At 60.4% G+C, this 27,998-nt stretch overlaps 1 protein-coding gene across 1 annotated transcript; it reads right to left on the bottom strand.

The window, feature by feature from the left end:
* Positions 1-15: 15 nt before the first annotated feature.
* On the bottom strand, positions 16-22,483 carry ADSS1 (adenylosuccinate synthase 1). Its single transcript, XM_063090862.1, has 13 exons — positions 22,205-22,483; positions 11,708-11,810; positions 8,326-8,388; positions 7,421-7,471; positions 6,947-7,013; positions 5,818-5,925; positions 5,600-5,681; positions 5,315-5,441; positions 4,586-4,740; positions 3,648-3,772; positions 2,707-2,804; positions 1,331-1,480; positions 16-761 (listed from the first exon to the last, which is right to left on the bottom strand). The coding sequence occupies exons 1-13, from the start codon at positions 22,394-22,396 to the stop codon at positions 709-711; spliced, it is 1,374 nt and encodes a 457-aa protein (XP_062946932.1). The 5' UTR covers positions 22,397-22,483; the 3' UTR covers positions 16-708.
* Positions 22,484-27,998: the final 5,515 nt, after the last annotated feature.

Below are 27,998 nucleotides of genomic sequence, written 5' to 3'. Positions count from 1 at the left end.
TGAAATTCACAGGGATGATGACAAAGTGTTTCCAACTTTAATGAGGGGGGATGCCAGTGGGCTCTGTCACCAGGGCAGGAAGGACAGTCCACCCTGGATCAGCCCTGGCATGTCCTACCTGGTAACAGGTCTACACAGTGATTCGTTTACATGTTTCATTCTGAAAAGCATGTTGAATGCACTTGGTCTTTCTTGCATGAGCTCGGTCCATTTTGTTTTCTGAGCAAACAGGTGGCTTGGCTGCGAGATACCAAAAATGCAGGTGGCTCTTAGGAAGCTGCGTCATGCAGACTCTCGGGAACTGTCACCTTTGTGTGTTTAAAGCAACAAGGACAAAGTCAGAGCACACGTCTCATGGCCACTGCCGCTCGGTGGGGTTGGATGTGTTTATTAGGGCACGACTCCAACTGTACACACAACCATGAGACAATTAGCGTGTCATAGCAGGGCTCTGTTTTGAGCACTCTGGCTCATTTTAAGTCGCAAAATTTTTTAAAATGGTCACAATGCTGGCTCCAGATGTTTAAAGTCATTGTAGAAATCAGTGGGTTCAGCTGAAGGCTTAAACAGACATATAAGAGTACTGAAAGTCGTTTTCATATTTCTTTCTTTACGGTGTTGGTTGTGATGACAGCTGGGGGACGTGACTGCTGCCGCTGACGCAGACATAGCCACTGCTGCAGCCTGTAGGGACCAGCTCCAGCTGTGCTAAAACAGCTGGATCATCGACTCTCTTGACTTGCCGACACCGACCCATTTGACTGGAAGAATAAACGTGAGTCGTTACGGTACACGCCAGGAGCAGACGGCTCAGGAGACCAAATTTTCCATAGTGTCAGATCTTTTTATGTAATTCATCTGGTAAAAGGGGCTATTTTTTTCTCCAAATGGAAATATTTCCAATTTTTAAATTATAAAGGTTGGGGGGCATTAATCCATGTGCAGCAGAAAGCAGTAGCCCTGCCCCAGAAATAGCATGCTAGACGCTGGCTATCCTGCAGGCGCACATCCCCCTGCCATGGGGAGTACGTGCATGTTCACAGAGGTGGGTATGTCCTAGATGCCGAGAGGTGGCTGTTCCTGGCAAGGTTACTGGGGACCCACCCCCTAGCTGGGAGCAGCATCTGCCCGGGCAGCTGCCAAGGTGATGTTCTGTGATTGCACCTGTGCCAGTTCCGGACCCCCCTCTCCTCTTGCTGTCTGATGGTCACTCGGGACCACACTTGGTGGCTTCCCTTTTGCTCACAGGCCCTGCGCTGGGATGTGGGCCCCTTGGGGCACGCAGGTTACAGGGTGCAGGGAGGAGTGGCCAGGGGCGCAGGGCACCCACCTGCCACTCCCACGTGATTCTCCACGAACCGGACGTAGCTCTGGGCCTGGGGGGGCAGGTCCTCCCACTTCCTCGCGCCTGTGGTGTCTGCCTTCCAGCCGGGCAGCGTTTCATATTCCACCTCAACCTTCTGGAGAATCTCTTGGTTAGCTGGGGAAACACATGGGGCGTGAATGGGGTCCCACAGACTTGCTCCCATCACCAGGGAAGCCAATGTTGGGCAATGCCACCGTGGGGCTGCTTGCCAAGGGACGTAGCAGAGAGGAAGTCATCGAGGGCTGGCAGGTCACTCTGTTTGGTTTTCCCAGAGCAGGGAGTGAGCAGGGGATGGCAGTGGGGCTCGGACACAGGTGATGAGTCCACCCTGGGCACATGTGCACTAATTGCTCTGCTCTAACCACCATGGTGACATCAGCTGAGGAGCTGCAAGGCCCCATGTGGATGTTCTAAGAGACTCTAGAATACTGAAGCAGTACGGGATCCCCCCCGGAGCATCAGCTCCTTAGGGCAGAGACTCCCACTCTGAGCTGGCACATCATGACTCACAGTAGATGCCGACCCGCCCCCTACTGATGGAAGGTGCTGGAACAAGCAGCTTGGCAGTGTCTGCATAGGGGCATGCCACGTTCACCTGCCACCCTGGAGCCCTGGCCACCAGGAGGAGACATGCAGGCCTCAGCAGTGTGCCTTCTCAAAGGTCAGGGGTCAGTAGGGCCGGCAGACGCTGCCCACGAGGATGCATATGGCTCCTGAAGCCAGGTGGCACTTCTGGGTCTGCACAGGTCTGCTTAGAAGGGACGAGCAGGGCAACTGGCCCACACCCCTGGAGAGGAAGCTGGCGGCAGGTGGGGTCAGAACGTGGCCCAGGCCTGAGGTCGAGGGGTAAGTCCAGAGCTACAGGTAACTGGGAAATCCAGGAAAATAGCATCTCCTCTGTAGCATGGCCACAGAATTCCTGGTTAGGTCTTAAATAATCTACCTGGAAGGCGTGCCTTCTTAGATAGAATAGCTGTTGTTTGCATTCGTGTGGACCTCTAGGTTTTCAAGAGCCGTCCACGTACGCTAACTCATGTGAGTGTCCCCACACTCCCTGGAGGGGGGCCTTTTACACTGACGTGGGTGAAGATTCCTCAGGATCCCAGGGGAACAGCCGAGTTGGCTCCCACCTGCCAACCCAGGCCAGTCCCCCTGAGCCACTCCCTGAAGGTGCCTATGGCTGCCCTGAGCCCCACCAGGCCTCCTTGGGGATGGTGGTAGGGAGAACTGTGGAGACCCTCGCCCTTTGCCTGCTGAACAGGCGGGACGTCCCCTGCATCCTGAGAAGCCCCAGGTGGCGTCTGTTCCGGCTCCAGGGAAGCCCCACCTCACTCCCGTACCTGGAAAGTAGGGAATCCTCTTCCCGTTCAGCTTGTACGAGACGCCGACTTTGATCTCGCCCAGGACATCCAAGATGTCCAGCTTGGTCAAGGCCAGCCTGTCCAAAACCAGAAGATGGAGACAAACAGGAGACGTGGTCAGCAACACTGTGATTCCTTCTCGTTGGTTTTCACCCTCTTGTATCTCCTCGGTTATTTATGGTGAATGGAAAATAAAGATTAAGCGATCCCAGAAAAATGCAATGGACCACCAGGCTCGTGAGCAGGGGCCTCTGCCGCCGGGCTGCGCCTGTCTCTGCTGCAAGTCCCTCCACCTTGATGGCCTGCTGGGTGCCCTGTTCCCACAGCCTCCACTTTTTCCTGTGCCAGCCAGTCTCTCCACCGCTTCCAAACACAGTGGCCACCGCTTGCCCGCAGCTCTGGCCACATCTGCCCTCCCGTGTGGCCATGTCTGTGGCCCTAGCGCTGCCCTGTGCTAGCCAAGAGCAAGGCATCCACATCTAATTTGCCTTCCTGTGCCCTGTGGCCCAGTCTGCCCAGCACTGAGCAGGAGGGCTGACAGATGGAAATCCTGACTAAGCCAGAGGCCCCCCAGGAGCATCAAAGTCCTTGCACCCCACGTGGCAGGAACTCTCGATTCCGCCAGGACAGAAGTGTGGGACCTTCCGATCTGGATTTACCTCCCACCTCTCCATGAACTAGTCTAACCTCTCACAAGTGCCAGGACACCCTCTGCCCTTCACGGTGTAAGTCACCTTCCTGCACACATCACTAACCCAACGTCCGCCTCACCGTGGGGAAAGCGAGGAGGAACCCCACCCGGGGGACTGTGTGGCCCTGAGCCCTACATCCAGCTCCACCTGCTCCTGTGGGTGTCAGGGGAGTCAGGATGGGTAGCGGGACAGCCACATGGCAGCAAGGCTGCCAGAGGGGTTGCTTACGCGGTGAATCCGTTGACCATGTGAGCGTATCTCAGAATCATGAGGTCTAACCAGCCACAGCGCCTCTTCCTGCCCGTGGTCACCCCCCACTCATGGCCGCGGTTCTGTAGCAGGTCTCCAATCTCCTGTAGGAGAACAGAATGGTCGGTCCTCGTGAGGAAGGCCCATGCACAAGCTGCCGTGGGCACCGCGTCTGCCTGGCCAGCCTCTGCGCTCCCACCTTCCCTTCTCCTCCTCTTCCCAAGGTTGTCTTGACACCTGTTCCTGCGCCTCCTGCTCTCACTGGATGCGGCGTCTTCCCCTCCTGCTCTGCCTCTCGTGACACCTGCTGTCCCTCTCTGATCAGGCACAAGAGCCCATGTCCTTGCCCTGCTGAGGGTCACAGGGTGAGGCTGGGAAAGGAAGGCCAGTGGCCTCCCGAGGATGCTGTGGCGCAGGAGCTCCAAGAAACGCTCACGAGGCTGGAGAGCTGGGAGGTGGGGGCTCTGCTTGCAGACCCAATTCTAGCTTGGCTGGGATAGAGGCCCAGGCTGGACAAGGCCTCCGAAGGACAAAGATGGCCTGACTCCCTGGGGCCCAAGAGAAGCACACAGGGTCCTCTCTGAACCAAGCTGGGTCCACGAGCTGCCACAAACGGGGGTGGCCTAAGGGGGCTGCAAGTCACCCCCATTGCTTGTGGGCCTCACCCACTTCCTGGGGGAAACAAGGTCATGCAGGTATCTGTGTGCATGTGCACATATACACGCGTGATGTGAGCTCATGTGCCAATGCTATTGGAACATGCCAATCTGCAATGCCCCTTATTAATCCCCCTGCCTGCACAGTAGGAAGGGCCCTGTTGGAAGGTGGGAAGTGGCACCAGCAGGGTCCCCGCAGCCCCCACCCCATCACTGCTCACCCCAGGTGCCCCCTGTGGTCCTGAGGGGCTGGGGACTCACGTTGATCTGTTCAGTGGGGAAGGCCCCGATGCCCACGCGCGTGGTGTAGGCCTTCACCACACCATACACGTCGCCTATGTTCTGGGGAGGTATGCCCAGGCCCGTGCACACGCCGCCCACGGTGCAGTTGGAGGAAGTCACAAAGGGGTAGGTCCCTGCAAGACAGAATGGGTTGGGGGCTGTCCGCTACCCCTGCAGATCGCCACAGCCCAAGGGTCTCTCTCAGCAAAGGGCAGCGGGAGCTTTGACCCCTTGTATATCCCCTCAGTGGGGGTCACCAGGCTGGTGGTCTGAGGGCCTATCCTGGGGAAGTGGCCGGATGGGGCACTGTGTGCCGGGAGGTTGCTCCCAGCTTGGACTGAGGTGGCCAGGCTGCCTCGGTGCTGAAGGGCAAAGTGGTGGCCCCTGAGGTCAGGGACAGGGGTGTAGAGACTGTTGGAAGGGCTGGCTCCAACCTGCCTCGCTGGGCTCCCCGGTCCTGGTCCTGGCCCCTCTCGCCCCAGTTCTTTCATCTCTAGCTCAGCCCTTTTTCTACTCATCTCCCCTGCTGAAGTTAGGAAAACTAGGGACAATAGGATCATTTTCGTGGGCGTGGGTGGCATTGTGGCCTTGGAAGGCGGCTCTGCCACACCCCCCAATGTGCTCCGTGTTTCGCAGCAGCTGGCCTGGACTTCCCTGACAGGCCAAAAGCTCACTGGCACGACGGTGCTGCTTGGCCAGGGGACGTACCGAAGTCAATGTCCAGGAGGGCTGCGTTGGCGCCTTCCACGAGGATCTTCTTGGGGGGGCCGTGGAGTGCCTCGTACATAAAGTAAACACCGTCTCGGACCATGGGTCGGATCCGTTCAGCAAAGCCCTGAAAGAACCAGCAGCAGAATGAGGCCGCGTCCCCGAGAAGGCCGGCCGGCCCATCATGATGCCTGCTAATGGTGTGCCCGTGGGTGCGCAACAAACATGCGATGAGACGCCAAGCCCGCCCCGTCCCTTCCCGGTGGCCCCCACACCCTGCTCTACCTTGAGCCTTTTCAGTTGACCTTCCACGTCTATTTCTAGCGTGGGGAACATCGACTGGTGCTGGTGGGCCAGGTTCTTGAATCTGGACAGGTGACAATTATTGGGACCCTCTTAGGGTCCATGCTCGGAACTGCATCCCTGCTGGACCCTCCTCGCAGCCACGGTCTCACGGCCGCCGCTCCCAGTCCTCCCCCTTGGGCTGCAGACAGTTCAGGTACCTGGTGGAAAACTCGTCAAAATCCGACAGGAGGTCGCAGATGCGGAGGCCTGTCCGGGCAGCTTTGGAAGAATAGGTTGGTCCGATTCCCTTCTTGGTGGTGCCGATACTGAAAGACGGGGAACAGGTGCCGTGAGGACCGAGAGCCCCAACAAGCCACGGGCACCCCGCTGACCCTCAAATGGCCAGTTTTCAGGGGTGTAGGGGCTGCTGGGGCGGCAGATTGTTCTGAGCCAGCCCCGGCCCTCACCCTCCCCTCGTTCCCCGGCAGTGTCCTCTGTCCTGGAACTGTCTTGTCTGCATTTCTGCCTCCACTTTCTTGCCTGGTACCGAGGTCTTTGCTCTCAGGATCCTTTAGCTGCAGCTTCCCCAGGACCAGGAGCAATGCTGTGTGCGTCCCGTTGTGAGGATGCCGTGCCCTCCTGTCTGCACCGCTGGCCCAGGCTCAGTGACTCGGGAGCTCACTCCCATGTCTGGAGCCGCAAGTGCGTATGTGTGTGTGCACATGAATGAGGAGCGTATGCGTGAGTGACAGCACATGTGAGAGTGTGCACACATACATGCACACTTGTGCCAGCGTGAGTGCACATGTGTGTGGCACGAGTGTGTGCAGAGTGTGTGAGTGTGTAACACAAGGCTGTTGACTCTCCGAGCCAGGACACCCATCTGCTTCCTTCCTGTGTTCCCCATACATCCAAGGTTCTAATAAATATGAGTGGACAATGGGGTGACCGTGGGCTGTGCAGGGCAGGGTCTGGTGCCATGTGGGAGGGCTGGGCAGGACCAGCGCCCACTGCTTCTCAGCCACGCCGTTTCCTGATTCTTGTGTTTCCCCGTGGCCCATGTGTGCAGCCAGGGTCAGCTCAGGATTCCAGCAGTTGTGGGGACACAATAGGTGACTGTGTGGCATGGATGCTTCTCAGGGGTCTGTGTGGCAGTGGCAGCCAGCGAGGGTGGTGTGTGACCCCCGAGAGTGGTGGACTCATTTGGGGCTTCAGTGGTGTACCCTGGTATTTCAATGGACACTATGTCCCCATCTGCATCACGCCCCGGCCCAGACGTGCCCTGGTGTCCACCTGCTGCTGGGACTGGAAAGCTAGCAGCGGAGGAGGCGTGTGTGACCGACTTACTTTTTCCCCTCCTGAGCTTGCCGCTGCACTTCCTGAAGTCCGTCCACCGCCTGGTGGAAATCAAACACTGCGGGGCCGGGCGATGGCGCCAGGGAGCCAGAGAGAAGCAGAGGACAGAGGTTTGCGCGGGGGGGTCTGGCCTGCCACATGCCCTTGTCTCCCGGGGAGGGGGTGGCCGAGGTTTGGAAGAGGACAAACTGGGGTGTGACCATCAGAGTCCCGAGTCTCAGTCTCCGCTCTGCACTGACTTGTGTGACTGTGAGTCTCCCCGAGCCTCAGTTTCTCCATCTGAAAATGGTGCTAGTGATCCCCGACCCAGCCTCCACCTTGAAGCTCTTGAAAAGCAGGAACAAAGAAGGCCTTCAGGTTCCCTGAGCTCAGGTGGCCATGGAGGAAGAGTGGCCGGCTGGCCAAGGTGGGGTAGTGGCGGGGGCGTCCCCTATACTCCCTTGTCCCCACCAGCGTGAAACCTACCAAGGTGGGCTCTGTCGGAGATGACGAGCCTCTTCTCCCAGTCCTTCAGACCTACGGGGACACGGTGCACAGGTGAGTCGGTCTTCACAGGTGTGCAGCCCCTCACAGGTAAGATGGGTCAAAATTGGGCCGACTCGCTCAACTCCCATCGAGGCAGGGCCGGCGGAGGCCGGGAGGGTCACCTGGTGCACAGCAGGCCGCAGGCCCTCCCCTCATAGCTTTTCCTTTGCTGAGGCTCCTGGACCCTCACCCCTAGGACGTCCACCCACATGTCCCCAGGCTTGTACCTGTACCTGCTGCAGGCTTGGCAGCTGGGGGCTGGTCTGAGTGCCTGGCCTTTCTTCCTGACCACGGCCACTCTGAAGGTGACCCGTCCCCTCGGGGCCTACGTCTGCATCCTCCAGTACCCATGTCCTCAGGGTTGGATTCTACTTGCTCTCGTCATGCCCGCCCTGAACTTGAGCCCCAAGGCTGAGGTGCTACCTACCCTCTGGAGTGCACCTGCCCCACCTGCAGACAACCCATCCCAGGGTCTGACTTGCCCGCACCTCTGGCCTGTGGTCTCGGTCACTGCTGCCTGCCTGTGTGCCTGGCAGATGCCCTGCTGAGCCCCAAGGAGCACATCCTTCCCTGCAGGCAGGGTGGACCTAGTGATCCCCAGCCCCAGCTGGACGTCAGTGTCCTCTGGGGAGTTTCCTCAGATTCTGGGTCCCTGGGAGGTCCCCAGAATCCCTGAATCTTAGTCTCCAGGTGTCGCCGGGTCCCATGATGCTGGGGCGACCTCTAGGCTGCCCAGCTCACTGCTTCCCAGGCGAGGACCCCGCTTTCCCAGGAGCCACCCCGCCCGTGCCCCGCTGCAGAGCCCCCAGCAAGGCGCCCGCCAGCACGGGGGTGCGGGGACCCACCTTTCTTTTCGTTCTTCTCGGCTTCCTCAAACAAGCCCGGGAGGTGGATAACCACTCCGTTTCCTGCAACACACGGACACAAGGGACCGGATTGCCCCACAGACACTCGGAAACTTGTATTTGAAACAGCATCGACTGGTACACCCATGCTCACAGCAGAGCTATCGGCAGTAGCCGAGAGGCGGCAGCAGCCCCGGACAGACAAACGCACCAGCAGCCTGTCTGTCTGTCCGTGCGATGCAATGTCACTCAGCCTCAGAAAGGAAGACATTCTGGGCCGAGCCCGTGGCGCACTTGGTAGAGTGCTGCGCTGGCAGTGCGGCGACGCTCCCGCCGCGGGTTCGGATCCTATATAGGACTGACCGGTGCACTCACTGGCCGAGTGCCGGTCACGAAAAAACGACAAAAAAAAAATAAAAAATAAAAAAATAAAAAAAAAAAAAAGAAAGGAAGACATTCTGACACACGCCGCAACACGGGGGAAGCTTGAGGACGTAATGCGAAGTGAGACAGGCCAGTCACAAAAGGACAAACGCCGTGTGATTCCACGTCATCAGGTACTTATAGTGGTCAGAGTCGTGGAAAGCGGAGTGGTGGGTGCCGGGAGCTGGGGGGAGGGGAGCTGCTGTGTCGTGTTTGGGAGTCAGTTTGGGAGACGGACGGTGGTGAGGACCGCGCCCGGAATCGCGACCCGAAGCAGCTGAAAACTTATGTCCACACGGGACCCACGCGCAGATGTTCACGGCGGCTTTGTTCACAGCTGCCCAAACCTGGAAGCCACCAAGATGCCCCGCGGTGGGTGAGTGGCGGACTGCGGGGCGTCCAGACGACGGAAGGTTGTTCAGCACTGAAAACAACGGGCTATCAGGCTATGAGGAGACAGGGAGAAGCCAGCCTGAGAAAGCTCGCCCTGTGATGCCAGCCGGGTGGCACTCGGGAAAAAGCAGGAGTGTGAGGACAGTGAAAGGCCAGTGGTGGCCAGGGGCTGGGGGAGGGAGGGTGACTAGGTGGAGCACAGAGGATTTTCAGGGCAGGGCAGTGGAACTGCTCTGTGTGAAACCGTGATGGTGGATATGTGTCATTGTGCGTTGGACCAAACCCACAGGACCTTCAACACCGAGAGTGAACCTGACCGTCAGCTGTGGCCTCTGGGTGATGAGAACGTGTCAGCGCAGGTTCATCACTACAACCATGTCCCCTCTGCGGGGCGCTGCTGATGATGGGGGAGGTGGGGGATGAGCAGGGGCATTTGGGGACTCTGTACCTTCCTCTCAATTTTTCTGTAAACCTAGAACTGCTCTAAAAAATAGTCTATTAAAAACTAAAAAAAAAAAAAAAAAAAAAAAGGGTAAAGCAGTAAATCTTACATTTTTGTTATGTTTTACCACAATAAAAAAAGGGTAAAGACGAAATCCAGACGCAGCATGGACACACTGGCAGACGGGGCGCGGGCCAGCGGTGGCTGGGGCCGGGGCGGGAGAGGGGCTCCCAGCGAGCGGCACGCGGGGACTTTTGGGGTCTATGTTCAAAAGCTGCACTGCCGTGGAGGTTGACAACTGTACCTGTACAGTGGGTGAATATTACGGCTTGTGAGTCACACCTCCATAAAGCCGTTAGGTTTTCTTAGAACAGCATGAAAGTGGGAAGCAGGAGCCGTGGGGAAACGCGGTCCCCATGGGTCCCAGGGCCCGAGCAGAACGTTCAGGGAGCCATGCTTTTCCTGTCTGTCCGTGTAAAACCGAAATGGGATCCATACAGAAATTCCACACAGGCAGAGACTGAGGCCCAGAGAGGGAAGGTGACTTGCCCGAGGTCCCCCAGTGCACGAGCGTGGGGTCCAGGCTAGAGCGAGATTGAACTCAAGCCCTTTCCTCTAAGACCAAACGGAGCTCTGCGGAGACCACCTGCTGCCCCCTGAGAGGACCCCCTCTCCCTCCGCCAGTCCCCACCTGGGCTGGCCACGACACAGGCTTGGCTGAGGGAGATGGGACATCAGTCCAAATGGGAGTGACCCAGAGACCATGCAAGCCACAGACAGCACAAAAGGTCACCTAAATGCCACAGCATCCTGAAATAACCACGCGGCAGAGGCCTGGGAGTGTCGCAAGCTGCGGGGCCGCTGTCTGCATTCTGCCACATTCTGCCCCTTCTGAAGTCAGCCTTTGCAGGGCACCACCGGGCCCGCCGGCTGCCCAGCCAGCCCTCACTAATGCTCCCTGGTGAGAGCCCAGCCTGGGCTCCAGTGGCGGACCTGGCCTCGGAGACTGGGCAGAGGGTCCTCCCAGTCAAGCCGGGCCTCCGTGGCCTTGGTTCCTGTCAAGTGGGGCCCAGGGCTCAGCAGAACAAGGCTGGTCGCTGGAGAAGGCCTCATGGCATCCTCCACTCCTATGCACTGGGCCAGACCCTGTGCCATGTGCTGGGCACAAACCTGAAGCCCCTGTACCCTCCTCTTCCTGATGGGGGTGGGGTGGGATGGGGGTCTGATGAGTCACAAGCATGGCCTTGCCTCAGTAGTGGAAGGAGCCAGAAGGAAAATACAGGAAGGGGCCTGGCCCGGGGACTAGGAAAAGCTTCTCTGAGCCAGGGATCTTGGGCTGAGAGCTGAGGCCAGCACGGGCAGGGGAGCCTCATGACCGAGTGAGGGAGAGACAGAGAGAGCCGTGAAATCCTGGAGGCCACTGCAGCGAGGTCAACAGGGAGAGGCCATGCTGGGAGGAGAGCAAGGCCGTCCCTCTGCAGCGTGGACCGGAGCAGGGCCAGGAATGAGGGAGGCCTGCCTGGCACTGGAGCAGCAGCCCAGGCCAGGGGGACAGCACATGGCCAGGCAGGGTCAGGAAAGCACAGCCTTTGTCCCCATGGGCTCGGCCTCCACGCAGAGGAAGCCAGGCCTGTCACACACACACACCTGCATATGTGCAGACAGACTTGTGCACACACACACACCTGCACACGTGCATACGGACTTGTGCACACACACACAGGGAGTCTGAGCTCTCAGCAGAGCCTCCTGCCCTCACTCCCCCTGCAGACACCTGTGGCCCAGGCTGGGGCTGGTGTCCTGGCTCTGCATGGCTGAGGACAGGCTCCCAGGTCAGCCACTGTGGCTCCTGCATGGAGGATGAGGCCTGCCCCTCCCCGCATTAACTCTGTGTCATCTCAGGTCTGTCCCCAGCCCAGGCCAAGGTCCACAGTGGCACAGGTTATTCTCGTGCAGTGCCTGGGTGGGCAGGTGGGGCCGAGGTCCAGCCCAGGCCCCTCCTGCCTCAGGGGGTCCCTTGTCATCATCCAAGTTGGTGACGCTCCCTCCCCTGCACATTGGGCTCCTGGGCTGGTGACATGCAGGCTCAGGTCTGGGCAGACTTCGGGGGGGCAGGGCACTCACCAATGAAGGACACGGCCTTGGTGTTGATGATGCCGCTGGGCAGCAGGTGGAAGTCGTACTCCTTGCCGTCCACCACCACGGTGTGGCCAGCATTGTTGCCACCCTGGGAACAGAAACCTGGCTGAGCTGATGGTGCCTGGGTGTTGAGGACCCCCAGGACCTGAGCCAACTCACTCCAGGGCCAGCTCCAAAGGCAGGTGCACGGGGGCCTCTTTTGCCCCCGTGGGCACAGGAGACTCTCAGGTGCCATCCAGTGGTTGGACTTGTGGAGTCTGGTTCAGGGGTCAGCTCTGATGTGTGTCTGGAGAGGGTTGGGTTAGTGCCCTGCTCCTCAGATGAGCGTCTGGTTCAGGCTGGTGCCAGCCCCTTCTGGAGGTGGCTCAGTGCAGGTCCCTGCAGCCATGGACTTGCTAAGAGCCCCGCATCCCCACCAAGGTTCCCTCCTCTGATGCAGGAACAAGGGGGCCCAACTCTTCTGAAAAGCACAAACTCAGGCCCCCACAGCTCAACCTGCCCCGGTCCCCTTCAGCAGGGACCCCTCCCTTTGGGCCAGCACCTCCCATTTAAGAATAAAAAAGAAAAAGCAATTCTGAGGCCAGCCCTGTTCTAGGGAATACTCAGCGACAGGCGCCCTTCTTTTTTGGAACGCATGCTGATGGTGGGCTGCAGGCTGGCTGGTGTGCAGGTTCCAGCCCTCTCTCCCCACTAACCAGTCACATGACTGCAAGCAAGTGCTCTACCAACCTGGGTTCTACTTCCTCAGGCTCCCCAAGGGGCTTGTAACATTGGCCTCTTGTGCGGGCAGAGGTCAGGGGATAAAACAGAGGGGCCCCATTGGGGCAGGGTAATTACCAAAGCTCTGCTGCCTGTGACATGGGTGGTCTGTCACCACCTCTGGGGGTCTGCTCAGCGGGGCCCAGGTCCAGTGGGTGAGCCCCACCTGCCCCACCCTCTGCTCTTGCGGGGCAGGCAGGCTGGGGTGGCAATGGGGTGCACGGGATGTCACTACCCCACGGTGCCATCGATGAGGCCACTGCCTGTGTGCAGGCAGAAGAGCTCACACCCCGTGCACACGTTTGCTGGCCTAGGAAGCAGCAGTGCCTCTCCTCTCCCATGATGGCCCGTTGCCCCGAGGCTAAGCCTTGCACGGAGGGCATGTGGTGCCTCTCCGGGGTTTTCCTGCTACCGCAATAGACTAGGCGGGGCAGAGCCAGAAGGAAGCCCCTGCAGAAGCCCGCCCGGGCTCAGTCCCACTTCCCGTCACTAGATGGCACTGCCCCCTCCCCCCCCGCCCCCCCCCACCCCAGTCCTCCAGCCCCACCTGGGGGTGAGCAGGCCCCTGGGGGAGGGAGGCATGCTGATGCCCAGCACCACGGACTATGCTGTGGCCTCCCCTTTTGGTCCTGACCCTTGCTGGGCCCACTCCGTCCCCAGGACCCTGGAGCCCAGCTCCAGTGCCACCTTCCTGGCTCCGTTTCCCATCAGAAACACGAGGGCCCTGGCCCCAAGGCCCTTCTCCCAGCCACACCCCACTGCTCTCTGCCTTGCTCAGGGGGCAAGGGCTCCCCTCCCCCCACGAGGCCGGGCAGCGTGGGCTCCACATATCCTTTCCTCACCCACCCCAGCCAGGACCCTCCGTGATGGTGGCCCCCGTCCCCCTTCCTCACACAAGCACCTGTTCCCCACATGAGATTTACAGCTCGCCCAGCCCCTCCACTGACATAGCCTGGCGGCTGGTGGGACGGCACCCAGGGGCAGGCAGCCCAGGTACAGGGAGAAGGAGATGCTGGAGACCCCGGGCCAGAGGCTTTCCCTTCCGCCACCTCACTTCATGCATCCACAAATTAGACAGTGGGGCTGGAGCCCTAGGACATCTTCCCACTGTCCTGCCCTCTCCTGCCTCCAAGCCTCGACTTCTGCAACACCTGCCATGCCGGGCCCAGCTCCTGTGACCTTTGCCAGCTGTCTGAGATGGTCCCTGCTGGAAACCACTCAGGACGAGGTCTTATGTTTTTAAAATGCACGCGTGAACGTCTGTCCCAGGTCTGTCCCTGAAGCTTCTGAAACATGATTTGAAGAAGTTCCACGGCAGGTGACAGTGCCAGGAGGGTGGAACCACAGCAGCAGCCTCCCCCAGCTTGGTCCCAACTCATCTCCAACACAGACTCCTGAGAGTCACCATGGTCCCGGTGTGGTTGTGCCCCTGCCACCAAGCCCGTCACACAGTCTCTCCAGGAGTCGCCCTGCCAGCGTGGCCTGAGCTAGCACTGGGAGACCTCAGGTGGCTGGAGTCTGAACTGACTCAGACCCTGTGCGCAAATGATGGTGGAGACCGCGGGGCTGCCTGGCAGGGAGCAGACGGGGACGGTGAGCACACGGCGGGGCCAGAAGCCACAGAGGTGCCACAGCAGGCACAGGCAGGGGCACACTGTGGCTCAGGATCAGGACGGGGCTGGGAGGTGAACCAGGTGGGCCACCACGTAAGGCAGGCACGGAGGATGGGACCCTAGTGGGGGCTGCTGGGAGGGAAGGGAGATGAAGGAGGCCTGGTGGGCAGGGTGGGTGGGGTGGTCTGCACGTGCCCCCACGGGTTCTCAGAGCTGACGAGCACCCCGTGCGGGATGAAGTGGGGGTGAGGGGGACGTCTCAGCCTGACGCTAGAACTGCCTGTGGAGCTAGCAGACACCTGGGTCCCACCCCAGGCACATGGTGTCAGTCTCTCAGGACAGCGACAGGCCTATGAGTGACTCTGATGAGCCCCAGGTTTGGAGGTCTCTGTGGCCTCCTGGAGACCCCCTTCCTTGATCTGCCCATGCCTGGGAACACGTGCAGTAACCCCCTTACATGCGCTCAGAAAGCATTTCATGCCCATAGTCATGCCTGCCACCTTTCGGGGGAGGGTGCTGTCAGGGGGTGAGGTCTCCAGGGACAGATGGGGAAACCGAGAGAAGAGAGTTTTACAGCACAGCCGCGACTGGAGTGCCCTCCCTCACATGCAGGCCTCCAGGGACAAGGTGGCCAGGTGGCGTTTGCCATGACCAGGGGCCAGAAGGGGCCAGACGCCCTGGGGGTGCCTTGCCTCCCCTCCCCGCCTCTCCCAGTGTCCAGGGCCAACGTCGGCTGGCCTGAGGACACACACACTGAGCTGGTGAGGCCAAGCACACCCCTGTCTTTGTTGGGTCAAACACGGGCACCTAGGAACAGATGCAGGCCTGCCGTGGGCTGGTGGACGTCAGATGACCCCAGGGCCTGTGCCAGCTCAGGGCCTTATGCCAAATGTAGGGCCCAGGTGCAGGCCGTGGTCCCCTCCCAGGGGGCATGAGCCAGCCTGGGACGCTGAGGCTGGAGACTGCTGACCCGCAGGGGCACCCAGCAGCCCTGTGGAGTCCAGGATGACAGAGTCCCTGGAGTCCCCAGAGAGACCCAGTCTGTCCGTCCCCCACCCAGTGGGGTCTGGGAATGTCAGGCCACCCAGGGGCAGGTGATGAGACTGGGGACCAGAATCCCCCTGCCCTTTCTTCCCCTTCAGCCTGGGGTTCCCACAGCAAAGGACACCCAAGGACAGCTGTGCAAAGGGTGCACCGTGGGGTGGCAACGTTCGGACCTGCCTAGCACAGCTGGCCCCAGGTTGCAGCCTGGTATGGAAACCATTTGGAGAGGGAAGGCTGCCAGGGTCGTGGTGAGGACGAGGCGGAGCCTCATGAGACCACCAGTCCAGGTCCACCTGGCTGCGCTCAGCTTCCCGCTCCGGGTGGGCAGGTGCTGGAGGGCACCGTGCTGGTGCCCTGCATGGTGAGCAGACAGCATTCTCCCCCAAGGCCACCTGCCAGCTCTCGCAGGTCCACGTCGGCCCCCAGGCCCTGAGGAAAGCCCTGTGTCAGGCCAGGCTGCTCTGGGGGGTTCGGAGGTGGGAACACCTTAGAGCTTAGTCTCACCGATTCCTCAATAACTGCACGAGTTGGTGCCACCCCAATGGGGGGACTGGCAGGGTCAGGTCAAGTGCTGGGCACAGAGGCCAGGAACTAGGCCCATAGCCCTGAGAGGCCCTGCCCTGATGTGGGAAACACCAGGACCAGACCCAGGCAGGTGCCTTGCTCAGTCCTCACCCTCCCTGGAGATGCACAGAGGCCTTAATGCCGGAGCTGGCCCTGGGTGCAGGTGGACGCCAGGCCCCTCGGCACGGCCTCTGAGGCCCCATCTGCTGCCCTCCAGGGCCTTGCCCCCCGCAGGTGCACCTGCGCCTCCCCCAGCCCGGAGGCCCCCCTCCTGTCCTCCTTCCTCAGCCCCAACCCTCCCTCGGGATGGATCAACTCCCGCAGGAGGCCTCTCGGGGCTGCCTGTCCCAGGCTGCCCGGCCCTGCGTCCTGCCCCTCCATTGGCGTCTGTGACTGAGTCCTTAGCACCCTCCTTCCGATGCTGAGCCCCCTGGGCAGCAGCCCCCACCCCGTCCTTCCTGCCACTCAGGAGCACGTGACCAGTGGTGTGCGTGCTTCTCAGGACCGTCCCTGCCCAGGCACCACCGTGATGACACACAGCCCGGGCTTGTCCCGCCTGCCCCTCTACCCGGCCCTCGGCTGCCCTCCCTGTCTGCTGCGGAAAGCAGAGCCCAGGCAGCTGAGCTCAGGGAAGGCCGTGGCCCGTCCACCCTTTGGCCATGACTCAGGGTCCTCCAGGGGCTGCAGGGAGTCCTGCATTTACCTAGGGTGTCCACTGTGGTGCCACAGGCTGATCGCAAAGCCCAGCCGGCTGGGCCACACACTGCAGGCTGTCTTGGATGGTCACCCATGTGGCACATCACACAACTCCACAAGCGCAATCACACAGCTATGGTGTGAATGGTGGCAGACTTATGGGCACACTATGCTGCCCTTCACCGTCTGCCAGTCAGGAGATGACAGATCAGAGCAGACCTCCCTGCTCTCAGGAGCACAGTGACAGGGAAGACAGGATGACAGATGGCTCAGAACACCTGCCTTGAGTGACCTGCACCCCGAGAGGCTCAGACCAGGCCAGGGCCTGGAGCCAGGGACATCCGAGGAGCCCTGGGCATGACGACACCACCAGGCCTCTGAGGCTCCACCTGCCTCCAGGTGCCTCCCAAGTTTCCTCCCTTTGTGGGATCCTCAGGTCGGGGCACAGCTCCGAGCACCCTGTGGACATCCCTGTCAGCTGCTGCCCTGGGGGTGGAGAGCTTAAGAAAGAGGGGGCTCTCTCCCCCCTGGACAAATGAAGAGGGACCAAGGCCCAGCCAGATTCCACTCAGGAATCTGACTCAGCCCTGACCCCTGTGTCAACTCTACAGCGTCTGGCTGGCCCCCTCGAGGTCAGGGAAGGTGAGGCCCTGAGGACGGCCTTGGCCTCCCTGGGCTGGGGGCTCATGCCCAGCAGGGACACCCTCTCCCTGGGCTACCTGTCCCCAGAGAATTGCAGACACCCCATAACCCCCGCCCCACGCTGCCCCACCTCCTTCCTGGCCCACCAATGCTCTGGCAGCCTTGAGTCCCAAACCCACGTCTAGATGCTCTTCTCTGAGCTGCCCCACCCGCCCTCCGGACTATCTGAGCAGAGGCCGTTCCATAGGCACAGGCTCTGTCACACCCCAGCCGTCAGCCCCGCAGCATCCCTGAGCTAAGCAGCACCCCTCGAGCTGCAGCAGAGAAGCCTGCGGCTGGACGTGGCCCAGCTGTCGCCCAGGAAGCCCCTTCCTGGACGGACCTTGCTCCCAACAGCTGAGGCACCTGATGGGCCTGGGGCTGGGAACAGAGGCCCTGAGAGGCCCTCCCAGGCCCCTCCTCACCTTCTCTGGTCCAGCTTTGCTCCCGTTGCCACCTCTCCTGGTGCTGACCTTTCCCCCAAACTCCCCAGCCTTTCCTGCCCTACCCAGGCTGCCCATCTAGGAGGGCTGTGTGGACCACCACACCACCTGCAGCACATCTCCGGGGGTCCCTCTTCAGTCCTCCCACCATTCTGGCCTCTCCCGGGCCTTAAGGACCCCATGCTTGCAGACCGCCTGGGCCATCCACGTGGGCAGGCCACCACGGCCTCCCGCCTTTGACCTGTGGCTTCTCTGGGCCTCTTCTCTCCCAGCCTGCAGCAGGTGGCCACGTCTCACTCTGGCCTGGTGTCTGTGGGCACCGGGAAAGGCAAGGGGTGGGCTCAGCTGACTCGGCACCACCTCTCAGTGGCCGGGGACTCTGCCTCCTTGGAGGCTGCCAGGGGAAGGCGGTGCGTGTGCGCTTGTGAGTGTGCACGTGTGCACTGGGGGCCATGCTGAGGGGCAGGGGGCTAGCTCCTGAGGCCTTTGTCCCCACCTCCTCATCTCTAGGGTTGTGGCTCCTACTCCCCCAGCAGCTCTCACTGGCGCCTCTCCTAGTCTCCGGCTGAGCCGCTGGCCACCACCATGCCACCTCCCTAGTCCAGCTTCCTACTCAGTCTTGGGAGGCCAGGATGGTGCAGGAGCTGTTCGCATCTCTGCCTCCTGGATGGTGAGCAACTCGGGGCAGGGACCGGCTCTTCTGCCTCTGTGTCCACCCCCGCCCTGGCATGGGGCCAGAGAGCAAGTAAGGGGGGCAGGGGGTTCCCCGAGGGCGCTGCAGAGGCTGCGAGGCTCCTGCATCTGGCCCGCCCGTGGCTGCGGTGAGCGGGAGGCCTGACCTCTTGCACCTGGTACCAGACAGTGGGTTGTACCATGACCATGCCCGGCACAGAGGCACTTGGGACCCCCAGTGTGGGGAGGTCCTGGAGTTCGCCCATGTCCGTGGTGCTTCCCTTCCTGCGGGATCGGCTCCTATCTGCCACCCAGGACAGAAGCTCCCACGATGACAGGGCGCTCCCCTGGAGCCACTGCTTAGCGACCGATGCCATCAGTGGGTGCAGAGCTGGCCGGGAGACCTGCTTCTGGAAGCAACAGCGGCATTACCGGTCCAAGGCAGCAGCCTGGAGCAGAGGCAAAGCATTTCCTTATCCTCCCCTTTGAGAGCGCTCCCAGAGCATCAACAACCCACAGGACATGGCCCCCAGCCTGGTGCTGCCACATCTCAGAGGACACAGTGGGAGCACCTGCGATCTCATGTCCCACCGCCAGCCTGGGGCAGCTGGCCCTTCCTGAAGGGCAACCCCTGCTGGACACCAGCCCCGGCCGCAGCTGGAGGTGCGGACAGTCGATGGGTTCACGCAGGAAACGTGGAGAAAGCCACCCGCACAGCCGTGTGCTGAGCACGGTCAGGCACAGAGAGCCCCAGGGTCCGCGGCGGGCGCTGCAGCAGGAAGGGGGTGGATTTTGAATCCCGACCAGGGTGCGCAGGAGCCTCACAGTCCTGGGCACGGAGCCCAAGGCACTGAGAGAAAGGTAACGTGGGGGTGGAGGGAGGAGCTGGGGGTCTCCGGGCTGGGGGCAGGTGCAGCAGGGGAGACCGTGGCCAAGACGTGCAGCTGGGGAGCGGGCCCACGGGGGCCTGTCTGAGGGGTGGGCAGCTGGACAGGGGGCCGGCGGACACAGAGAGGAAGCCCAGGCGGAGGTGCTGGGCCTCCTAGGAGGGGGGAAGGGGTTGCTCAGGGCCCTAATGACCAGAGAGGAGGGACAGCACAGGACCAGCAGAGAGAGGAGGTGGCTGGGATGTGGCCACACGGCTGGGAGGCAGACCTGGCTCAGGAGAGACTTAGCCTGGAGCGGAAAGAGGGGTGGGGGCCAGACGAGGAGGCAGGTGGTGCGGTGGGCAAGGGGGCACGGGCGCAGCCCCTAACAGACCCAGAGCCACCTGGGGTAGAGGAGGGGCTGCTGGGGGCGTGGGTGGGAGGTGTGGGGGAATGCACGGGGACACACGACCGGGGTTCAGCAAGGAGAAGGGAGGCTGCCTGGGAAACAGGCCCCAGAGGCAAAGAAACGTGGCAGCTGGGACCCACAGCTGGAGACTCTGGAAGGAGAGGAAGCCATTGGGAGCTCCAGGGTGCACTCTGACCTCCAGCCTCAAACGATCGGATGGGAAGGGAACAGCCCCAGACCACCTCTGGGCAGTGGCGACGTCAGAGTCCAGAGTGAGCACACTAGCGACTTGTGACAAGGGCTTGGGAGCTGAACCTCAAGTGACTGCCCTGCTGGTATTGACGGTTAGAAGCAGGCAGGGCCACAGCCTTGCCACCCAGAGGCCAAGCCCGCTGTGGGGGAACAGCCCCAGGCCAAATAACAGGCCGGGTGACCCATCAGGGGCTGAGGAAACTGGCAGGCTGGGCAGCAGAGTGTCAGGTCACTGAGCTGGCAGCTGCTGACCCTCCAGGCAGCCAGCCAGGGTCCCTGCCCACTGGCCCCCGCAGGTAATGCCGCTGCCCGCTCCCTCCGCTCCTCGCTCCTGTCCCATGCCAACCCACGGCGAGGTTTCGCCTCTATGCACCTGAAGCTCTCTGGGCTCCACACACACAGCCTAAGAGGCAGCTGCTCACCTAGGGGCACCTGACGGGACCCTTACTCTGCCAGCCTCTGACAACATGGCATGGTCAGACACGGGCCACAAAGAACAGGGAGGTGCAGCGAGGCCACTGTCAGGAGAGGAGCCCCCACCTCTGAGGGGAGGACAAGCACAGCCCAGCCCGGGTCCCCGAGCACTCACGAGGGCTGGGGCCGGACACCCAGCAGGAAGGGCACGTGTCCTGGCCCTCGAGGAGGTGCTGAGTTGGAGCCCAGCGCAGATGCTCCACTGAAGTCCCAGCTGCTACCTCAACCTCGGGGTGGGGACAAAAGGGCTGGGCCAGCACTATCACAGCAAGCGTGCAGCACATGAGAGGGCTCCAAATACAGCAGCTGTTCTTATTCTGGAACTTCTCTGAGCCTCAGTTTCCCCACCTGTAAAGGAGCTCTATGGAAGAATCCCGACTCACTGGCTGATTAGGAGGCTAGAGGGAGAACACATCGTTGGCTCAGGCCGCCACAGTTCATTCCCACAACGCTGGGGAGCCAGGGGCCTGCAGGCGGGTAGGGCTGGGGAGAGGGCACCCAGTTCAGGTGACGGGGTTCCAGCCTGCTCTGCCCTCTGCCAGTCCCGTCATGGCTGGGCGTGACAGGGGTGTGGCCTGCTGACCCAGCTGTGGAACAGGACCCAGGTGTGGAGCAGCGTCAAGATGAGCGCTATGGGAAGTACTGCAAAATCCTCCAGCCACTGCGAGGAGCAGAGACGGGCCACGGGCGGACGTGCAGAGGCAGCTTACAGGGAGGGCACTCTGGGCATCGCTGGAGCAAAGAGGCCTGGCAGGGCGGGGGTGGGGCTGCCCTGCGCTGGGGACACGCTGGAGGGAGAGGAGCCACAGGCACTGGACACACACTCGGCTGCAGGCAGACAAGGGCCTGTCCCACACGCAGCAGGGGCAGAGTGCAGTGTGGGGGAGCAGGGGCTCTGAGGGCCACCTCTGGGACCTGGGTGTCTTGGAGGAGAGGATGGGCTTGTTTGCTACGGCTTAGGGCAGAGAGAACTTTCCAAGAATCCACCGCCCCCCATCAGGCAGGAGTGGCCCAGACAGCTCTGAGCAAAACCAGTTGTTGGGCCCATTCCCTTCTGAGGTGGGGGCTTGCTCAGAGCCCCCGCCATTTTCTCAGGAACTCAGGAACAAGCCACAGAGCCAGGGAGATGGAGCCTGAGTGGGCAGGCGCCCCTGCCCCCTGTTTGGCAGCAGCCCCCAGGCGTGGCTCTAACCCCCACAGCAACAACACACGTGCCCAAAGCTGACCCTGTGGTGCCTGAGCCCACAGGGTCAGCCCAGAGGCAGCGTGGTGTGGGCAGCCTGGCATGGGGCGGGGACCCGCGGAGACCCATGAGCCTCGAGAGAGTGCCCAGTGTTGGTCAGAACAGATGGGGGCGCTGAGAATGGGCAGCTGGCGGAGGCCCTGCCCTGGGCCCTCAGGGGACACCACCAACCACTGGGTCACCCTGGCCAGAAGTCTGTGGTTCCTCCCTCTCCCCACGTTTGGCCAGGCCCCTCCTGAACACCTTCCTTCAGGTCCCTGCCCCCAGCTGCTCCAGCCCATGGCAGCGCTGCTACTGTTTTGGCCACTGGTGACCAGCAAGCAGCTCCCAGCCCCCACAGCCAGGCACTGACGCGTGCCTGGAGTTGGCCAGCTCTGTCCCAGACACAGGCCCCAGGTGATCACTGCAGATTGAGGAAGGGGGGTGTCTCGAGGGTCCTCAAACCACCCTGGAGCTGGGTCCCCGCTGCGGAGAGCCCAGTGTCACTCCCATGGCACTCCCCACCGCCTGAGGATCGGGTGTCCCCAGCTCAGCAACTTGTATTTATAGCTCTGCCCTGGTGGAGGGAGGGAAGCCAGGGTGTGTGGGGGTGGGGTGTGTGCGGGGGTGGGTGGGGGTGGCCCCTGGGAAAGGCGCTCCCGGGAGGCAAGGGATCAGCGGTGGGACCGGGTCAGGGCAGGGGAGGCCACAGTCCCTCTGGGTCCAGGGAAGGGGACGGGGGGAGGGACTGGGGGCGGGGGAGGAGGGCCCGGCGCCCGGCCCGCACCTGGCAGCGGCTGACGATGTCGGCGTCCGTGGCCAGCAGGTCCACCACCTTGCCTTTGCCCTCGTCCCCCCACTGCGCGCCCAGCACCACGGTCACGCGCGAGCCGGTCGCCGCCGCCTCCTGCTGCAGCCGCCCGCGCTTGACGCCGCCCGCGCCGGGGGGCCGGTCATTGGAGGCTCGGGTCCCCGACATGCCGGCCCGCTCGTCCGCTGCGCTGGCGCGCCCGAGAGCCCGCCGCGGCCCGAGCGCCGCGCCATTAAATGGAGCCGGCCCGGGGCGGGGGGCGGGCCGGGGGCGGGCCCGGGCGGGCGCGGTGACGCGCCTCGGTGACCTCCGGGACGCCAGCTCCCGCCCCCCTCGCCGCCACCCGGGGAGCCAGCCGGGTCGCGGGCACTTCGGGGGTGGGGGTTGGAGCGCACGGACAGACGGCCGCGCAGACAGATGGCCCGGGGGCGCCCGGAGCCTGCGACCCCACGCCGCCAGGCCCCCGCCAGGCCCCCGCCAGGCCCAGGACTTCGGGCTTCCAGAAACCGCGGGGCGGGCGTCCCCTACGGGGCTGGGGTGCGGCTTGCAAAAGGGGAGCTGCGTCTTCGCGCCTGACCTGGAGGGTCCGCACGCTCGGGGCGCTCACCTGCCCCGCGGTGACCCCCGGGTCCCCGGGACGGGCGCGCGCGCCCCCCGGTGGCCGCAGAGAGACGCGCCGCGTGTCCGCCCACCGCCCCGCACTGACACCGACGTGCAGGGGCCCCGCGTCCGCCCCAGGGCGCGCTGTGGTGCCCGGCCTGGCTGTAGTGAGCAGGCGGCTCCAGCAGGGAGCCGGACTCTGACCCTTGGCACCGAAGTTGGGTTAAGGGACTGGTGCTGTCAGGGTCATCAGGCCTGGCAGGGTGCAAACAAACCCCAGGGATGTGTGGCAGCCACCAGGGCCCAAGTTTCCAAGAGGCCCCACACTAGACCTCCTTCCTGTCCCAGGCCTGAGGGACTGGGGATCCAGACAGGGAAGGTGACGGATTGCCAGATCCTGTGTTCCCAGCTAGGTGCAGTTTCACCCAACCCCCAGATTGGAGGGGGCTAGCCTGTGGCTAGGAGAGGTGACCTAGGATGGGCTGGGGGCAGGAGTGCCTGTCAGGCCCTCACCCAGAGCTGCGAGGCTGTGCCCTTGGCTCCCTCCCTGGGGGCTCTCAGTACAAAAGAGCTGGGAGCTGGCCACTGACCTCTGGTGACGGGCTGGGGACAAGGAGGCCAGGGAGACTTGACACTCCCCATGAGGAAGGGAGTGGCCTCTGGGCTTGTCATGGCAAAGGTCACTTGCAGACAGCTAATGACTCTAGTGCAGCACAGGATGGCACCGCCCACCACTCCCTGCAGCCCCCGCCCTCCTCCCACCCTTCTCCCTGGGGAGAGGGGCCCAGAGCAGCCCGGCTTCCCACTGTGCTCCGACCATGGGTGGGCATGTCACTTCATCTCTCTGTGCCCCAGTCCCCCCTTCTTTCACACAGGGACACTAAAGCTTCCTTTCCCTCAGCTTCGCTGTGGGGAAATGCCATAATGTGGTTATGAGCAGTCAGGGGTTCCTCAAGCGGGGCCACCACTGTCCCCAGGAGAGAGTCGCAGTCTTTCTGTGTGAACTGCACATCCTCAGCCTTCCTGGGTGCCACTGGGGGGTGACGGCTGGCGGGGAGGGGGTTGTCTATTGCATGGACCTTGGCTGCCAGCCCCTGGGAAGTGGCTGGAGCAGCGGCAGGAGGCAGAGCAGGCTGAGGATGGGCCAGGCCTGCATGACTGGCAACCAGAAACCCAAGGGGGCTGCAGCCTGGTGGGGCTGGGGGTTTCTTGGAGGGAATTTTGGGCACAGCAGCCGGCTGTGTAGGCAAGGTAGAGGCAGGATTGTAGCAGGAGAAACCAAGAGGGTTACGGGAGGTCTGCTGGTTTCCAGATGAGAGAAACTGAGCACTGTGAATGCCCACCAGGAGCAGAGGGGTTGTTTCAGACAAGGGGCTGCTTCTGTCGTTGTCCGCCCCTCTGTGGAGGAGGTGCAGAAGGTCCCATAGGGGGCACCAGCTCTGAGCTTTCCAGGGGGCTCTGGGTCAACAGGTGTGAGATGGAGGCTCAGCGGTCCAGGTGACACACTCCACGGTCCCACCGTGGGGGTGTATGCTGGCTCTGCAGAGCCAATCTGGCTAGGGCAATGACCCCCAGGCCCAGGACTATAAATAGCCCTGGGCCTGGGAGGGGGTGGGGAGTCTAGGCTTTTCTAAAAACAGCCCTGTCCAGGCCCAACAACTGGGGCCCTGCCAGTCACACGGTCCAGCTCAAATTAGAACACCCCCACCCAACCCCTCCCCCTGCAGTGGGCCTGTCACCAGGGTGGTGGGCGGCACAGCAGTCACCAGGCTTGGGAGCCCGTTCTGACACTGTGGCTGCCTGGCTGTGTGGCCTTGACGAAGCTTTGCAGATTCAAAAGGCTCTTGAGGGATGCATGGGCTTGGCCACCTATGAAGTCCACTCTCTGGGGGCCACCCTCACCATGGGACCATGTTGTCCACAGTAGCCCAGGACAGACAGACACGGATGTCTGCATGTCCACTTGAGCCCATGAACCAGCACTAGGCAAGGCACTCCCATAGCTTCTGTCTGATTCATTTTTTAGCAGGTTGTAACCCACTAAACTGACTTCTCATTGAGTGGTGAGGAAACAGGGCTCTAGGAAAGGCAACCCCCCACCGCTTGTCACATGGTCCCCGACTCCCACCTCTCCAGGCAGGTGGGGAGATGATTTACCTGTCCAATGTCACTTACCCCCCAGAGGCAGATGTCGGGGTGCCAATTACCCTGTCCAAAACTCCTCAGCTCAATTTTACTTGAAGATTTTTGGGGGACAGGGTTAGGGGCAGAGCTGAGCTATTTCACGTAAAAACAATAGCATCAGTGGAAAGGAAAAATGATGCAGCTGCTTTGAAAATGGTTTGGCAGTTTCTTAAAAAGTTAAACATAAACTTAGCTAGTGAGGCAGGCATTCCCCTGCTCGGAATCTACCCTGAGAAATGAAAGCATCCATCCCCGCAAAGACCAGCGTGCAAATGTGCACAGCACCGTTGTTCACAAAAGCCCTGAGCTGGAACAACCCAGATGTCCGGACAGAAGAGTGGGTAAACAAAATGCGGTCTATCCGCACAATGGAACTGACTCAGCCAGAAAACAAATGAAGCCCTGATACAGGCTGCTACAGGGGAATCTCCAAAACACGCTCAGTGGAAGAAGCCAGTCACAAAAGGAAATGCGCTGCAGGAGCCCCTTCATGCGGAGCATCCGGAACAGGCAGATCCAGAGGCAGAAAGTGGATTAGCCTCCTGGGGGCTGGGCGGGGGATGGGAGAGACTGCTGATGGGCAGGAGGGAGCGTTTTAGGTTGATAGAAATATCCTAAAATTGGCTCATGGTGACAGTTGCACAACCCTGTAAGTGTGCTGGAAAAAAATCACTGCACTACACACTCACAATGGGTGTGATTTATGGTGCATAAATTATGCCCCAGTAGCACTGTGCCATCTGACCACGGTTGCTGGGGGGCTGTTTACTGTGTTCTGCCTGTTCTAGATCCCCTGGGCGAGCGAATAGGCTCACCTTCTCACACCACCTCCTCAGAACTCCAGGAGAAGCAAATGTGTATTGAGTGAGTGAGTGAATGAGTGAGTGAGTGAGTGAGAGAGTGAATGAGTGAGTGAGTGAATGAGTGAGTGAGTGAGAGAGTGAGTGAGTGAGAGAGTGAATGAGTGAGTGAGTGAGTGAATGAGCGAGTGAGTGAATGAGCGAGTGAGTGAGAGAGTGAATGAGTGAGTGAGTGAGAGAGTGAATGAGTGAGCGAATGAGTGAGTGAGTGAATTAGTGAGTGAATGAGTGAGTGAATGAGTGAGTGAATTAGTGAGTGAATGAGTGAGTGAGTGAATGAGTGAGTGAGTGAGTGAATGAGTGAGAGAGTGAATGAGTGAGTGAGTGTATGAGTGAGTGAATGAGTGAGTGAGCGAATGAGTGAGTGAGCGAATGAGTGAATGAGTGAGTGAATGAGTGAGTGAGTGAATGAGTGAGTGAGTGAGTGAATGAGTGAGAGAGTGAATGAGTGAGTGAGTGAATGAGTGAGTGAGTGAATGAGTGAGTGAGTGAGAGAGTGAATGAGTGAGTGAGTGAGTGAATGAGTGAGTGAGCGAATGAGTGAGTGAGTGAGAGAGTGAATGAGTGAGTGAGTGAGAGAGTGAATGAGTGAGCGAATGAGTGAGTGAGTGAATTAGTGAGTGAATGAGTGAGTGAATGAGTGAGTGAATGAGTGAGTGAGCGAATGAGTGAGTGAGCGAATGAGTGAATGAGTGAGTGAATTAGTGAGTGAATGAGTGAGTGAGTGAATGAGTGAGTGAGTGAGTGAATGAGTGAGAGAGTGAATGAGTGAGTGAGTGAATGAGTGAGTGAGTGAGAGAGTGAATGAGTGAGTGAGTGAGAGAGTGAATGAGTGAGTGAGTGAGTGAATGAGTGAGTGAGCGAATGAGTGAATGAGTGAGTGAATGAGTGAGTGAATGAGTGAGTGAGTGAGTGAGTGAGAGAGTGAATGAGTGAGTGAGAGAGTGAATGAGTGAGTGAGTGAAGTGAGTGAATGAGTGAGTGAGTGAGTGAGTGAGAGAGTGAATGAGTGAGAGAGTGAATGAGTGAGTGAGCGAATGAGTGAATGAGTGAGTGAATGAGTGAGTGAATGAGTGAGAGAGTGAATGAGTGAGTGAATGAGTGAGTGAGCGAATGAGTGAATGAGTGAGTGAATTAGTGAGTGAATGAGTGAGCGAGTGAACGAATGAGTGAGTGAGTGAGTGAGTGAATGAGTGAGAGAGTGAATGAGTGAGTGAATGAGTGAGTGAGCGAATGAGTGAATGAGTGAGTGAATTAGTGAGTGAATGAGTGAGCGAGTGAACGAATGAGTGAGTGAGTGAGAGAGTGAATGAGTGAGTGAGTGAATGAGTGAGTGAGCGAGTGAACGAATGAGTGAGTGAGTGAGTGAGTGAATGAGTGAGAGAGTGAATGAGTGAGTGAATGAGTGAGTGAGTGAGTGAGTGAGCGAGTGAACGAATGAGTGAGTGAGTGAGTGAATGAGTGAGTGAGTGAATGAGTGAGCGAGTGAGCGAATGAGTGAATGAGTGAGTGAATTAGTGAGTGAATGAGTGAGTGAGTGAGTGAGCGAGTGAGTCAGTGAATCAATGAGTGAACGAGTGAGTGAGCAAATGAATGAATGAGTGAGTGAGTGAGTGAGTGAATGAATGAGTGAGTGAGTGAGTGAATGAGTGAGTGAGTGAATGAGTGAGTGAGTGAGTGAGCGAATGAGTGAGTCAGTGAATCAATGAGTGAACGAGTGAGTGAGCAAATGAATGAATGAGTGAGTGAGTGAGTGAGTGAATGAATGAGTGAGTGAGTGAGTCAGTGAATCAATGAGTGAACGAGTGAGTGAGCAAATGAATGAATGAGTGAGTGAGTGAGTCAGTGAATCAATGAGTGAACGAGTGAGTGAGCAAATGAATGAACGAGTGAGTGAAAGTCCACAGGAAGCAGGCGTGACTTGCTGGGTAGCTGCAGGATCATCACGTGTCTCTAAGGGAAAGCAGGATCTGCAGCAACAACTTCACACCTGTGGCGACCCTCCTGTGTGTGGCCTCACACCTGGTCCCAGGGCTCCCTTAACTGTGGCCAGGGAGGTTCTGGGGAGAGGCCGGCTCAACCCCAGGCTGGTGGGCGAGGACGCAAATGGACAGCAGGTTCCAGAG

This window comes from Cynocephalus volans, chromosome 3 (assembly GCF_027409185.1).
Source record: "Cynocephalus volans isolate mCynVol1 chromosome 3, mCynVol1.pri, whole genome shotgun sequence".
NCBI classification, from domain to species: Eukaryota; Metazoa; Chordata; class Mammalia; order Dermoptera; family Cynocephalidae; genus Cynocephalus; species Cynocephalus volans.
The sequence above is the reverse complement of the archived record's forward strand: the minus strand, read 5'-3'. Positions and strand labels throughout refer to the sequence as shown.